This window comes from Myxocyprinus asiaticus, chromosome 23 (assembly GCF_019703515.2).
Source record: "Myxocyprinus asiaticus isolate MX2 ecotype Aquarium Trade chromosome 23, UBuf_Myxa_2, whole genome shotgun sequence".
Classification (NCBI taxonomy): Eukaryota; Metazoa; Chordata; class Actinopteri; order Cypriniformes; family Catostomidae; genus Myxocyprinus; species Myxocyprinus asiaticus.
This window is the reverse complement of record NC_059366.1, coordinates 41,059,056-41,074,624: the sequence shown is the minus strand read 5'-3', so window position 1 is coordinate 41,074,624 and position 15,569 is coordinate 41,059,056. Positions and strand designations below refer to the sequence as shown.

Here is a 15,569-nt window from a genome sequence, read left to right as displayed (position 1 = left end):
CTTACGTGCACTCGCCGTGACGTCGCCTCCGATCTTACGTCAGCAGTCCCAATCAATCCCATTAAAAACTCAACACGGTCTGACGGCGACGGAAGGGTAGACTGCTCCTTCTCCTTCTCCCGGGAAGCCTTTAAAGTGGCACTATCCACTCGCCATAGGATGGTAGTGGCGAGGAATCTACTACGCCGCCTCCCTCCTCCTTCCCGGATTTCGGCACCAGTGTAACACAGCTCAATGGAAAGGAGGAGGCGGAACCGGCTTGGTAATATAAATAATAGTTTATTATAAACTGAACCAAGAGACACAAACACACACAGGTGTCGGGCAGCTGCCCGTAACACATTCTCTCTCTCTCTCTCTCTCTCTCTCTCTCTCTCTCTCTCTCTCTCTCTCTCTCTCTCTCTCTCTCTCACTGCCGTCTCCGGTCGCCTTTATCCCTCTCGGGCTTCATCAGCCTAATTGGGGGCCAGGTGTGTGGAATCACGACTCGGCCCCGCCCTCCGCCCTCCGCCCTGCCTCAGAATGTTAGGTTATTTGTTGTACAGTACATTTATATGCATTTACACAAGTATATGCGTCATCTTACTTGAACCCCATAATCTGTGCAATTCAAGCGTAAAGCACAAATTTTATCAAGTGAAGTGAACTTCAACAGAGATCCTGTGCTCAGTGAGTAGGGTGGAGTAAACACTGTGTAGGGACCCTGGGGATTGGAACGCAGTCTTTTTAATGTGATGCGCTATGTAAAGCTATATAAAGCTTCTAGATTTTTTTTTTTTTTTCAATGTTTTGTCAGCAGAGCGATCCAAAACACTTTAAACAACAGTGCAAGCCATTGAAGAGACTGCAAGTCTACCTTTCACAGCCTCCTTGTCCTTCATGTAAACAAAATTAAAGATGGCGCTACTCTGATTCTGAATAAGGTTCTAGTTACCCATTCTATGAGGAAAACGAGGAGAAATATCTGATAGATTTTGCTATTTTAACAACGAAACACTCAAGACTTTCTCCCCACCATCAGGTTCAAAGGAGGATGCTCTGAATTGTGCCACATTTCAGCATGACTTCGTAACATTTATTAATATTTTTGGTCCCACTTTGTGTTAGGTGTTTTTAACTACTATGTACCAACATTAAAATACATATAATACAATGTATTTATTGTGTAACTACGTGTTGTTCTGCAGAAGTAGGTGTTTAGGCAAGGGTGTAAGTTTGGTTTGAAAGAGAAAGTCAGTCTGGTAATATAGACAAAATAACATTATTACCTCATATAGCAAGTCTGATTTCTTAAATTCAATTAGCTTTAAGCTTAGCATACAACTAATGACTTTTTGATCACATATTATTTTATTGACAAAATTTTATTTTCCAGTCTATCCCGATGTTCTTCTCCACTATGCAAAATAAAACATTTATTGGGAGTTATACCAGCATCTTAAAATCCTGCACCTCTGACGCAATCGTTAAAATTTTAAGGTGTCTTCCTCAAGAGGGAGCTAACCGGCCGAAAAGCATGAATCTTCCATTGGTCTGCATGCAAAACTCAGGACATTTTTTGACTTTTTTTATTTTTCATCCCTACCTAAATCTGTGCCTATGGGAGTAGGGTTTGGGTTTAGGATAAGGGTAGGATAAAGGTTTGGGGTTAAGGTTTAGGGTAAGGTTTGGGGTAGGGTTAGGGGTTAGAGGTAAGGTCAACAGTGTAACTACAAATGTAATAAATGCAGGTATTTTCAAAGTAAGTACAATGCAACAACACATATCAACTCAACTTTATTTATACAGCACATTTAAAACAACAGTACCACATACACAAACCAGGCCCGGTTCCAGATCAAAATCTCTGAGGGTGCTTCTGAATATTTTGGGGGTGCCCTAGCAGTTAAAGTGAAGATGCAATAATGCACCAACATTATTTAATTGAGGGTGATTTAACGTCCGTTTGAGGGTGCTTAGCACCCCCGTAGGACCAGGCCTGACACAAACACTAGTAATCTAAAAACACAAAATACAAACACTCCAAAAACCGTGTCCTACATTTCATTTCTCAGACTCGAAAGGCCAATGTAAAAAGATTAGATTTCAAGCTTGAATTAAAAGTCTCAACTGAAGGAGACAGGTGGATTTGAGATTATTCCATAATCTTCCACATACTGTATGTATAATAAATAAGTACATTGTATCAAATGATTAAGTACATAGTTGTGGGTCCATCTGTTTCAATCTTTTTATTTTATCTGTAAAAAAAAAAATAAACTCTGACTCAGGCTTCTTTTTATCTCGGTTGGCTGGTGATAAAATAAAAAATCTGTTTAAAAATTTTACAACAGCTTTTCAGCATGGTTTTCCTTGTTAAAAAAGCTAAATATATTGGATATTTCTCCCTGTATCTCTCATAGGAATAAAAGGGTCACTACTGTATATAAATTGCAGTTTACAAATGTAATATTTAAACTTTTATTACAACATGAATCCTATTATTGTATCAAAGTTTTTGTAAAAAACTTGAAAAAGGTTCTTTGTGGAATACAGGGTATACGGTATGTATTTTTAAGGTCCTAAAGGTCTAGTCAGTCTTCTGATCTGTTGTACAGAGAACACAAGAGGGCAGCAGCAGTCCATTATCAAGATTATCTCTCTTCAGGCCGGCACTGAACAGCAACAGAATGAGGAAGAATGAAATCCATCTGCAAGCAGAAGGACATCCACAGGGAAGAAAAACCATCTGCATAGAAAACAAGTTCTTTTTACCACTTTAGAATTAAATAAATAGTACTTTTGGCAATTATGTAAAAAATGACACTCCCAAATGAAGACTCCAGTCATGTCAGTGCTCTAGAAAAAGACTTTTTATTGTACACAAGGGTGGTCTGCCCCTTATTGTAGTTGCCATGTTGAGATCATATGTAATGCAAAACAAATAAATAAAAATGTCAAGAATAGAAGTCTAAAATTCCATGTATATAAATCCCAAAAGTACATGTCAGGTTAATAAATATGCACAGAGGAGTTCAAAAGTCTGAGACCATTAGTAATGCTTCTTTTATGCATTTTTCTTATTTCATATTAAAACTATCATTACATATTATATTAGCATAATTAAATGTTAACATATAATTTATTTTGGATAGTTGGAAAACATTTTTACAAAGGAGATTATGGTCAATGTCACATATTGCTTAGTGACCTAGAAATAGTTTCGAATTTTTAAATATTCATTTATTTTCATTTCACATCATAACTTGTTTTGTTTTCAATTTTGCAAAATCCTAAAACTTCTTAGAAAAAAATCTCTGATTTTGAATGTAGTCTTTGTACGTCACTGTATACTGTAAATCAGGTATATTCATATGTGTTAGATCTATATGTACAGTTGAAGTCAGAAGTTTACATACACCTTAGCCAAATACATTTTAAACTCAGTTTTTCACAATTACTGACATTTAATCATAGAAAACATTCCCTGTCTTAGGTCAGTAAGGATCACTACTTTATTTTAAGAATGTGAAATGTCAGAATAATACTAGAGAGAATGATTTATTTCAGCTTTTATTTCTTTCATCACATTCCCAGTGGGTCAGAAGTTTACATACAATTTGTTAGTATTTGGTAGCATTGCCTTTAAATTGTTTAACTTGGGTCAAACATTTTAGGTAGCCTTCCACAAGCTTCTCACAAGAAGTTGCTGGAATTTTGGCCGATTCCTCCAGACAGAACTGGTGTAACTGAGTCAGGTTTGTAGGCCTCCTTGCTCACACAGGCTTTTTCAAATTGGGTCAGGGCTTTGAGATGGCCACTCCAATACTTTGACTTTGTTGTCATTAAGCCATTTTGCCACAGCTTTGTAGGTATGCTTGGGGTCATTGTCCATTTAGAAGACCCATTTGCGACCGAGCTTTAACTTCCTGGCCACCCCCATGCTTCAAGGTTGGGATGGTGTTCTTCGACTTGCAAGCCTCACCCTTTTTCCTCCAAATATTAAGATGGTCATTATGGCCAAAAAGTTCCATTTTTGTTTCATCAGACCTTAGGAAATTTCTTCAAACAGTAAGATCTTTGTCCCCATGTGCACTTGCAAACTGTATTCTGGCTTTTTTATGGCGGTTTTGGAGCAGTGGATTCTTCCTTGCTGAGCAGCCTTTCAGGTTATGTCGATATAGGACTCGTTTTACTGTGGATATAGATACTTGTCTATCTGTTTCCTCCAGCATCTTAACAAGGTCCTTTGCTGTTGTTCTGGGATTGATTTGCACTTTTCACACCAAACTACGTTCATCTCTAGGAGACAGAATGCGTCTCCTTCCTGAGTGGTATGATGGCTGCGTCACCCTATGGTGTTTCTACTTGCGTACTGTTGTTTGTACAGATGAACGTGGTACCTTCAGGCGTTTGGAAATTGCTCCCAAGGATGAACCAGACATGTGGAGGTCCACAAATTTTTTTTTTTCTGAAGTCAAGCAAAGAGGCACTGAGTTTGAAGGTAGGCCTTAAAATATATCCACAGGTACACCTCCAATTCAGTACACCTCCTATCAGAATCTAATGGGCTAATTGTTTAAAGTCTTGACATCATTTTCTGGAATTTTCCAAGCTCCTTAAAGGCACGGTCATCTTAGTGTATGTAAACTTCTGACCCACTGGAATTGTGATATAGTCAATTAAAAGTGAAACAATCTGTCTGTAAACAATTGTTGGAAAAATTACTCGTGTGATGCACAAAGTAGATGTCCTAAATGACTTGCCAAAACTATTGTTTGCTAATATGAAATCTGTGGAGTGGTTAAAAAATGAGTTTTAATGACTTCAACCTAAGTGTATGTAAACTTCTGACTTAGAAGTATAAATACTTTTGTGCCTTGCTATCAAGAAGTCGTTTACTTGTTGAGGAAAACAATTCCCATCTTGTGTTTGTATTTCTGAAAGTAAATTAGTACAGACATAAACAGGAAAGTTATGGAGTCGACATGTTTATTTGGTGTACATTGAAAAATGAAAATTAGAAAACACAACAAGATGACCTAGAACAAGGTTTAAAATGTGTCCAGGCAACCTGGCTGCTCTAATTTCAGTTTTCAAGGAAAAAAAAAAAAAAAAAAAAAAAAAAAAAAATGAGAAATCTTCCTCTGTAGACATAAAACACATAACCAACACATGAAACGTCATTCTGTAGTGTAGGAAAAACAAGTGTTCTTCAAAAGTGTTTTAAACATGTTAAGAAAAGAAAAGCACTAAATATCGTAAATACTTGGGCAGTAAAAATTAGATACACAGCTTTTTGTGTTAAAATAAGAATATCTGACAAAATATATTTTGTTTACAAAAGTTTGATACGTGAGACTACATTGAAAGCATCTGTTAAATGGTGTTTATATATTATCATACATGTTCATATTGCACAAGAGTCGTCTGAAAAATTGGTCCTCCCCTTGGCACAGACAGACAGTTTGTAAGTACATCAGGTCTGTCTCGACAAAGTAGAAGCAAAGGATTTGATAGAAATCATACAAGCATCTTAGAGTACATGTAAGACTGAATAACACATAATACTTGGTTTTGTTCTGCCTCTTCTTATTCTGTCCATCCCTCTGTCTTTCGCACTGTGCTTTTTCCTTTTCACTGGTTTCCTCATTTCACTGGTCCCTTGACTCATACAACAGTTTGGCAGCCTGTAGAAAAACATGGAACAGATAAATAACAACAATGAAGAAAGCACAGTATAACAGTTTAGGGCAAGGTGATATTTTTTTCACAATATATCCATGATGATTTTCTTGGCAATATAAACATGAGCAACAATGAGAAAATCACAATGATTTTAATGCAGTTTATTTGGTCTTTACATTTTCTAAAGCGGGTCGTTAGGCTAATTATGTGTTGCCCCCATGTGAGTATGAGCGCTGTAATACATTTTAATAGCAACTCTGATTTAAACTTCAGCAGCAAAACAATAGAGCTTGTAAATTCCATTTATTTTCATGAATCAGTTCAAACTGTCCATTTTGATTGATTCAAAACAGATTCAACGATGTCACTGAAAACTGTTCACAGAAGTTGTTCACTGGAAAATGTACTAAAATATGCGAGCAAAAAATTACATGTAATTCTAAAAACATTGCTTGATTATTTTCAGCTAGATTTGTACTTTAATTTACCTTTAATTTCCATCCAAGGAATGTTGCCGGCTTAAAGACAAGTCAAGCTCAATCGACAGCATTTGTTGCATAATGTTGATTACCTTAAAATTATTTTGACAAGTCCCTAGTTTATAAAAAAATTAATAAAAAACGACGATTACAGGAAGGCACTTACAATGGAAATTAATGGGGCCAGTCCGTAAACATTAAAATACACGCTGTTACAAAAGAATAGCCACAAGACATAAACATTGTGCTGTACATGGGCTTTTGGTTACAATGGCTGTTTGATGGCATGATGTTAGTGTGACAAAATCGCTTACTAAAGTTGTCTGTGTAAAGTTATAGCCAATGTTACACCTTTGTTGTCATGACGAATTAACACCAATAATCTGGTAAACACCCTAAAACCAGTAAATGTAAGATTTTATGACCCTAAAATAGTGTTAGCACATATAACGTCCATGTCCTGTGGCTATACTTTTGAAAACGTGTATATTTATGGACTGGCCCCATTCACTTCCATTGTCAGTGACTCAATGTAACCGTTGCTTTTACGTTTTTAATAAACGAGGGACAAGTTGAAAATGTTTGTGGTACATTTAAATTTAGTCATTTAGCAGATGTCATTTCCCAATTTGTCATACAACATTTTTGACTGTTGTGCGTTTATGCCGCAAATGCTATCAATTGAGCTTAACACGTATTGAATCCGGAATAATACTGTAAACATTTTTTGGTTAAAATGGCTGTTTGGCAAAAAATGGTGGTTTCTTTATTAGAGAAAAAAAAAAAAAACATTTTGATAAGATTTTAGAGAAATTCAGAGAAAACCCACAGGCTAAATATTAGATATTTATCTAATATCATCAAAAGGCTTAAAATATATATATCAAATATATATATATTTCTTATATATCACCCAGCCCTAGTTACAATGCTCAACAGCACTCACACCTACTTTGTGCATGGCTGCGAGCCAGGCAGACGCGGTGCGCTTGTCTTCTGCAGTCTCCATGTGGAGCTGCTGAAGGTTCTGAGATCCTGGTGGCTTGTACTGAAGCATCATGCCACTGGCACGGGGGGAACCACCTATAAACAAGTCATAGTTCAAGGCAGAGTTACAATACCCAATGAAGCAACAGTGTTTCTGGTAAAAAGCACCCATGCATTGCTCTGCATCCAATCAGTTACACAATTCTACATGGAGGATATTTAGACACTGATGCTCAAGATAAGTGTAATTATGGATATGAGTAACATTCAACATGACTTTGAAATGTCAAACTCTGCTAATTAATTTAGCACATCCAGGGAAGTGAAACAGAGCTACGTTAAAATGAAATGTCTTACAGTTTCTTTCCTTTCGAAACCATTTTAAACTTTCAAAAGTTCCAACTTTCCATGTCTAGTTACTCTTTGTACTTCGTACATGATTTGGGTTTAACTGATAATACAATATTAACATGGTTCCAAAAGAGTGAGATGGTAACATCTGCGGCAAGCATAAAATGCGTGATAGGAAATCCATGGGAAACAATGTCCTAAACCCCAGAGGACAGGGATAATCACAACAGCACAATAAACACTCTTGGCACAAGAGAGCATGCTCATGCAGCCTTTAATGAGATGTCCTTGCTTTTGCAGTATTATTTAAATTGAGGAAATGAGTGCATGCTAAGTTACTTATATAAAGGGAAGAACAACAAAGAAAACTCATCACGGCACACACACTGGGGAAAAAGGAGAGAGAGGTATAGCATGCGCTGACCTTCAGAAATTTCACTGTCCAGCAAACTGGTGTAAGAGCATATTTCTTTCTCTTAAGTCAGAAGAGAGAGGAAATTAAAGAAATGAAGAGAAAATTAATGGAAAGAAATACAAACAATAAAGAAAGATTAGTGTGTGTTTAAATCAGGTGTGTATATAGAGTGGCCCCCCAAAAAATATTTGGATGCTTAAGGAAGAGTTCACCCAAAAATGTACATTCTCTCATCATTTAATCACCTTCATGCCATATCACGAGTGTATGACTTCTGCAGAACACAATGATTTTAAAAGAATATTTCAGCTCTGCAGGTCCACACAATGCATGTTAATGGTGACCGAAACTTAACTCCTTATCCACTATAAATCTTGACATCAGCAATCTCCTTGGCGATCATGATTTCAAAGTGTATTACACTTTCCACGCGTCAAGGAACATGTCCATGTCCTATTTTGTAAGAACCCCAATTTTTTTTTGGAATGCCCAATTCCCAATGCACTCTAAGTCCTCATGGTGGCGTAGTGACTCGCCTCAATTCGGTTGGCGGAGGACGAATTTCAGTTGCCTCCGCGTCTGAGACCGTCAATCTGCGCATCTTATCACGTGGCTTGTTGAGTGCATTACCGCAGAGACGTAGCGCGTATGGAGGCCACCGCTGTTATCCGCGGCATCCATGCACAACTCACACGTGCCCCACCGAGAGCTACACATTATAGTGACCATGAGGAGGTTACCCCATGTGACTCTACCCTCCCTAGCAACCAGGCCAATTTGGTTGCTTAGGAGACCTGGCTGGAGTCACTCAGCATGCCCTGGATTCGAACTCGCAACTCCAGAGGTGGTAGTCAGCGTCAATGCTCGCTGAGCTACCCAGGCCCCCCCAAGAACCTCAATTTAAATCAGAGATACATATTTATCACAATTCCACTTATGGTTAAATGGCAAAGACGGTAAACAAATCATAGATACTAATGATTTCTTGCTAAAACGGTTTTGGAGCTTGTAATAGGTATATCTCTCTCTTATTTTTTTGAATGCATTTCTGCTGTGTGTGATGCGTATGGTGTTTACAGGTTGCCAGGATTTCACAATGAACCTTCATAGTGACAACAGAACTATTCATACCTGTTTTCAATTCAAATAAATGCTAGCATTTCACAATGAATGTAATTTTACAGTGTTTAGAATTACCATATAACTGCAGCATGTAACTTGTTAAATTGTGGCAAGGGGTAATTTAAAAATAAATATAGGTGATCGGATTGGTATCGGACATTCAGTGTTAAAATATAGGCTACCAGCAATATAGGCTACAAATTTCCTGATTGGTGCACCATTAGAAGTAAACATAGTCCTGAGGAAAGCAGTAGCATCATTTGATTGTAGATGCCACTTGGTTGGATATTTTAAAATCTAATGCAATGACTTTAATACACTTTAAGTATGCAATAAGTGTCCAAATACTTTTTGGAGCCACTCTGTATATGTATACTATGTCATGTGTACATGTCACATGATACAGTGCTATCAAGAAGCTGTTTTCTCAATATTAAAGTGGAATGCAACTTAACTGGCATCAGCTTTCTGTTAAAGTGGAAACCCATTCAGCATTCAAAAATGTAGTCAAGTTATTATTCAAAGCTTCACGCATCATCAAATCAAGAAGCTTTCAAATAAATTTGGTATTTGATAATCACATTATCAGGTCTTATTATTAAATAACATTCTTCCTTGTTCATTTATTGAAAAACAGTGTGAGAACATGCTCACACTTATATATATATATATATATATATATATCAAACATTTTTAATCTATTTCATTGGCTTCAATTTCAACAAAATTGCTTACCTCACATTGCCCTGAAACAGTATGAGGTCAGTAAAAATCTGTATCGATTAGAATTACAGGAATGGGCGTCTAGGATCCATCAGGACAAGAAGGCCATTAGAAGTTATTTATGGCCTTTGATAATGATACTTCATAAAAGCGGGCTAGGATGGGTGGACTAGACCAACAACTGACTAATCAATTAGTAAGTTTGACTTGTGAGTTGATCTACATTTTCTTCTTTGTTTAAAATGTAATATTTTGTAGCGGCAGTGCCATAAAGGGGACGAATTAAGAGATGCGGTTTTCTCAGACAGGGTTTTTAGTACGCTAACAGGCAGCATGCTGTGCTTTAGCATGCTTACAATAAAAGAGACTTTCAGGACCCTTAACCCTGAAGTTGATTTTCATTCACTTTAAAGGAATGGTTCACCCAAAAATGATTATCCTCTCATCATTTACTCATCCTTTTGCCATCTCCAACTCCTATGTCTTTCTTTCTTCTGCGGATCATAAACGAAGATATTTTAATGGAAATATGATGTGATTTTGTTCGTTCAATGCAAGGCAACGGGGGTCAACGTGCTTTATACACGATTAAAACGCGCTCTGCATATGCGTCAAGTGTCGGATCACTTCAGAAGACATGAATTAAACCACTTGAGTCGCATGGATTACCTTAATGCTGCCTTTATGTCTTTTTTGGAGCTTGAAAGTGCTGGACCCCATGAACTTGCATTGTTCGCTTGTGTTCCGCAGAAGAAAGAAAGTCATATGAGTCTGAGACGGCATAATTGCAAGTACATTATTATTTTTGGGTGAACTACTCCTTTAAAGCACTGCCGAAACAGCCATCAAAGTGCCACATTTTTAACAAGTCCACTACTTTCAACAATAAATTAAGACAATTATTGTAGGATGCCAAGTATTTTTTTTAATTGTTGGTCCATGTATATATGCAGATGGTAATCATTAGCCATTGTGTCACGTCTCACTTTTTTTTCATCATGCATGTGCGTCCGTCCACATAAAGGCTCACCTCCTGGGGTTGATCCCTCAGTCAACACCTGCGTACTGGAAATGCGAGACAGCTCCACCTCAAAATGACTGTCCCCATCTAGGAAGAGATATCTGAGGAAAGAGGAGAGGGGCATTGCATTTCAAATAGATCACATTTTAAAAATGTCAATTTGTGTGTGTTTACATGCATACCTCTGATTATTGGACAAGCGGCACACCATGATCTCTGTTTTCTCTGAGGAACCTACTTTGACCAGGAAATTTCCACCTACAATGCAGGAAAAACAAAAAGGCTGTAATTATTATGGGTGAATATGATAACAGTATTTGATATTAGTTGCACTGTGACAAGAAAATGAAATCTTCACCAAACAGCTCCGTTTTCAGATTCACCACAGAATGTTTAGACATACTGTACGTCATGTTAGGAGTTGCTATTTATCATTTTTATAGAGCGCAACACTACATGCCCACTTTTTTAGCAGTCTTGGTTCTGGAAGTATTTTTTCGAATTTATTTTTTCATAAAATACTTCATAAAAGAGTTCTAAACTATGAACCAAACCAACCAGCTCTGAGGTGAATCACAACATTACAAACTTTGATTCAAACTTCAAAGCAATAAATGTACAAAAAGACAAAGGTATATATATATTATAAAAATGAATAATTCAGATAATTAAAATGCATGATGCATGCATTGTAGCAGACGAGTAAAGCATTGATAAGACAACAAAGTGGCTTTAGAATCCAATATATTGTTTATTTCCATATTACTGAACATAAGCCTTTCATTGGCCTACAGTTTACAGCAATCCATTTTGCGATTGAATTCGTCAATCGTAGTAGTTAAACGTAATTTGAAACTTAGAAAAACACGTCTTGAGATCCCTGCGTTCAGAATCAGATTTGTTCCCCATCAAGCTGTGTTTGAATGCAAGAACGGGTTCTTCTCATCTTTTGCTGTCGCTGATGTCAAGCAAGCCTGAGTGCGGTTTGTTTTCTGTACAGCTGCACGTTACCTATACAACTGGACTTTGGCTTACTGCCCCTGGAGAAAACAGGTGGTACTTCAAGCTTAATTTGCTCCGATGGTAGGAATATTCCTTACTACGATCTGGGCACATGATTAATTGCGTTATTTTTTTTAACGCGTTATTTTTTATAGAATTAATTGCACTGAATTAACGCGTTAAATCGACGGCCCTAAAACAAATATATAAGTAGTTTGAGTCCGACTTGGTTGCACATTCGCAGTGCATCATGGAAATGGCGGGTAAAAAATTAGGTTAAAATAATGTTGATTAATGGCATCAGCAGAAGCTGATGCCATTAAGTTTATAAGTTTATAAGTTATCGTTGATAACCAATTCGCCTATGGAAAAATGAATAGGAATTTTACTTCCGAAACCAGACTGTTGCGCTCTATTACATGGGTCTCTGGAATACTTGATTTTGACTGGTCAATCGCAGCATTTAAAGGTAAATTATTTTTTGCATAATGACCACTAAACTGTATATTTTACCATTACCCTTAGCGACATACCGGCGGCCTCTGTCTTTTCATATTAATGTGAGTTAGAATAGCTAACTGCCACTGTATATTCAATACAGTTAAATTTATTATCAATAATTATTGCAACAAACAAATACTTGCACCAAGTAATACAATTCATTAGCATAAGTGTAGACAGTTTTTTCTCAATACCATCAGAACACCCTTGCCAAACACACACTAACGTCTATTTCCAGCAGCAGTAAAGTAGAGCTTCAGGTAAAGGATTACTTATTAAGTCAGGGTACGCTGGAGAGGGACTGAGCTGCAAGCTACAGAATAGGTTACATAACATATATATGCACTCTCCATGGCCTTTACTTAGTAGCATCATCATCAATAAAAAGGTTAGTACAAACACTAACAGTGAGTGTATGTGTGTCAGTGAACTAGAGTTAAAAGCATTTTGCGTGTGTTTGTTTAACCCACCGGCAGTGAGCACTTTAAGCTGTTTGTCGTAAAACTCCACCTCTTTCTGTGAGATGAGACTGCACTCTGCACACTGCCTCACCGGATCCACAAAACACATCCTGGGCAGAGCCACTTTCTTACTGCAACATTTATCGCAGAAACACCGGCCACAGCGCCGGCAGTGATGCTGAACATAAACAGAAAAAATACTTATTAATAACTTAAATCCATGACAACAATTTCAGCAAACACACAACAACAACAACAACAACAAAATAGAAAAACACAAAAACATAGTTACCAAATAGCCTAACTTCGAATATATTCAATAAATATAACAGAAGTACACAATCACAAATTCTAAAAAGTCAGCAAGAAGGAAGCACAATTTAAAAAAAAAAAAAGGAAGCAAGAGGAAAAATTAAAACAGGAAGTGCAAAAATGAAAAAAATAAATAAATTACTGAATAGGAACAAAATAAAACTGCTAAAAAGACAAAAAAAAAAAATGCTCTCCTTAAGGGGCGTTCACACAAAAATCTAATTGTGGCAACAAAGCGACAGTGATCGCGTTTTCCGGCGACCTTTAGCAACGTAATGTGGGTGTGTCCAGCGACGCAACAAAGTTGAAAATATTTTTCTTTATGCAAATGAGGTGCAATGATGCCGTGACTACCAATGGACCATTTTCAGAGACTGTGATGACGTGTTTCCAGCCAATTTAGCAGCATAAATCTAGCAAATGTATCCATTTTATTTTTTTTATTATTTTTGTGTACATTTTTAAAATGTTATACTTTGCATTATATTACCCTAGCATTACTGAAAAACAACAACAACTAGTTACCACTGCTGCGATGGGGTTTCTAAACTGTGCACCTTTCTCTGTTGTGACTTCCGTATTTCAACTTTTTTATTTTTTTCCCCCCTTTTGGAAAGATGTGGATAAGTAGTAGTGGAGTTTTTCTTTTGCTGTTTGAGCTTGGGAGAATGCAAAAATAATATTTGCTGTGGTCACCCATTCACCGCTATAGAAGTTTACCCTGTTATAGTTTACTATCACATTCCAAAGCCAGAAATATAAAAAGGGTCCATAAGAGTGAAGACACTGGAGCTCACATGATCCATTTCCTGTAAGATACTATAGTTTAATGTAAACAAGGTGTATTTAATATTACTATGCAGCAATTTCATTGATTTGATTCATGCATTTATTATCATTCTTCTTGTTCATGATTTGATGCATGCACTGCTACAATTTATACAATTAAAACACTGTCCCACTACATTGTTCATTTTTAGCTGCAATAAATTCCATTTTGGATCATTTTTAAAAAGCCATGGCAATTATGCTGCCCAACAGTAACATTAGTGCATCCAGCAGTAGGAATGCCTGCTACAACCAACAATACAGCCATTCTGTGAGTTCCGGTGATAAAATTGTTGTAAGTGTGAACGCCCCAAAACTCTGTTCCACACTGATAGAACCAGTTACTCCAGTCCTGACACCTCTACTGAAGATGTCTGCTTACCTTCCTGGTGATGAAGTCAAACTTAGTGTCACACTGCATGCACCTGGAGCACTAAGAGAGGAACAGGATGAAAAATTAACTGACACACATATAAAAGAAGAAACAAGGGCAACTCAATATGCTCAATCTATGTTAATGAAGATCCACTGGTGTGGCAAAACACCCTAGAGGCACTTGATCTTAAATTAGGTCTCATATGTGTCAAGGCCAAAATTGTACATTAAGGGGAAAAGATACACAGGAGAATGTTTTGCCCTCCTAGTTTCCTTGTGCCCCCCAGTCCGGTCGGATTGCAAAACATTAGTGCATTACTGTACACACCACAGACTTGTGCGTCAGTAAATCAACGGGTTGTCGATTCAGCCCCACATAATTCATGAGAGGGCGTGGCCTAATCCTTTGAAAGTCTCTTTTTTCGCCATCCAAAAGCATTCGGACGCAAATGTGTATTTGCATAGTGCTTAAAAGTAGGTTTCAGGGGTGTGTAACCCTTCATACTATAGAATAAAACCCCTACAATGCAACTATTTATTAACATGAACAGGTTTCTATATCGCGGTTTACAGTAGTCTCAATGTGACATTAACTCACATATACACTCTATACAATTAAACAAATGGATTTGTTTGCATGTATCTGAGATTAAACCTGCGATCGCGAGAAAGTTATAGAGATTTTCTGCTGGCTCTTGCTGAGCAAACAACGCCCAAAGCCAGCCAGAGAGAGAGAGAGACCCACCACAGCATCATTGTCATCATTATGTATGATAAATATTCATTACTTCTTTATCCGGAACCCACTGCGGCTCATCCAAGGAAAACGGACTGTTGAAAGCTCCGTTCTCCGGAACCATGCGGAGCCCACTCGGGCTCCGGACCAGCTTCTTGCCATCAGGCACCACAGACATGTTTGTATTTTTGAGTGCGCAGCTGCTGCTGTAGAAAAAAATAGTGCCGACATCAGCAGAACTATCAGCCATAAAACTTCATTATAAAAGTCCTGTACTTCACTATAAGGGTCCTCTAATAATAATAATGTACTAAACATTTTTTTAAACGAGGCTTTAAAAAAATGGCTTAAAAAAAAAAAAAAATCAAAGTAAATAAATCACTTCCAAAATAACAGGATATATACTGTACATCCGGTTTGTAGGTAAAGCCCGGGTCCATTGTTATTAATATTATTACTACATTTTTTTTTTTTTTTTTTTTTTTTAAGTACATCATTGTAAAAAAAGAAAAGGTGTTTGATATTTGCATTTAGCAATGACTCCAGATTTCATGTCATTCAAACTGAATGAGATTCAGTTTTTAAACAA

At 37.1% G+C, this 15,569-nt stretch overlaps 1 protein-coding gene across 2 annotated transcripts; it reads right to left on the bottom strand.

Moving 5' to 3' along the window:
* Positions 1 to 5,074: 5,074 nt before the first annotated feature.
* On the bottom strand, positions 5,075 to 15,197 carry LOC127413555 (zinc finger FYVE domain-containing protein 21-like). Of its 2 annotated transcripts, XM_051650798.1 has the most exons (8): positions 15,033 to 15,197; positions 14,252 to 14,302; positions 12,739 to 12,907; positions 10,948 to 11,023; positions 10,775 to 10,866; positions 7,909 to 7,959; positions 7,099 to 7,229; positions 5,075 to 5,669 (listed from the first exon to the last, which is right to left on the bottom strand). In XM_051650798.1, the coding sequence occupies exons 1-8, from the start codon at positions 15,156 to 15,158 to the stop codon at positions 5,634 to 5,636; spliced, it is 732 nt and encodes a 243-aa protein (XP_051506758.1). In that variant the 5' UTR covers positions 15,159 to 15,197; the 3' UTR covers positions 5,075 to 5,633. The 2 variants fall into 2 exon arrangements, with proteins under 2 accessions (XP_051506758.1, XP_051506759.1); XM_051650799.1 differs by lacking the exon at positions 7,909 to 7,959.
* Positions 15,198 to 15,569: the final 372 nt, after the last annotated feature.

Excerpts from the sequence above, each read along its gene's own strand:
- LOC127413555 (XM_051650798.1), bottom strand. The coding sequence starts at position 15,158 with ATGTCTGTGGTGCCTGATGGCAAGAAGCTGGTCCGGAGCCCGAGTGGG. Across the intron at positions 7,960-10,774 it reads TGAGGGATCAACCCCAGGAG|AGAAAGAAATATGCTCTTAC; the intron begins GTGAGCCTTTAT and ends TTCTGACTTAAG. Across the intron at positions 7,230-7,908 it reads GGACAGTGAAATTTCTGAAG|GTGGTTCCCCCCGTGCCAGT; the intron begins GTCAGCGCATGC and ends ACTTGTTTATAG.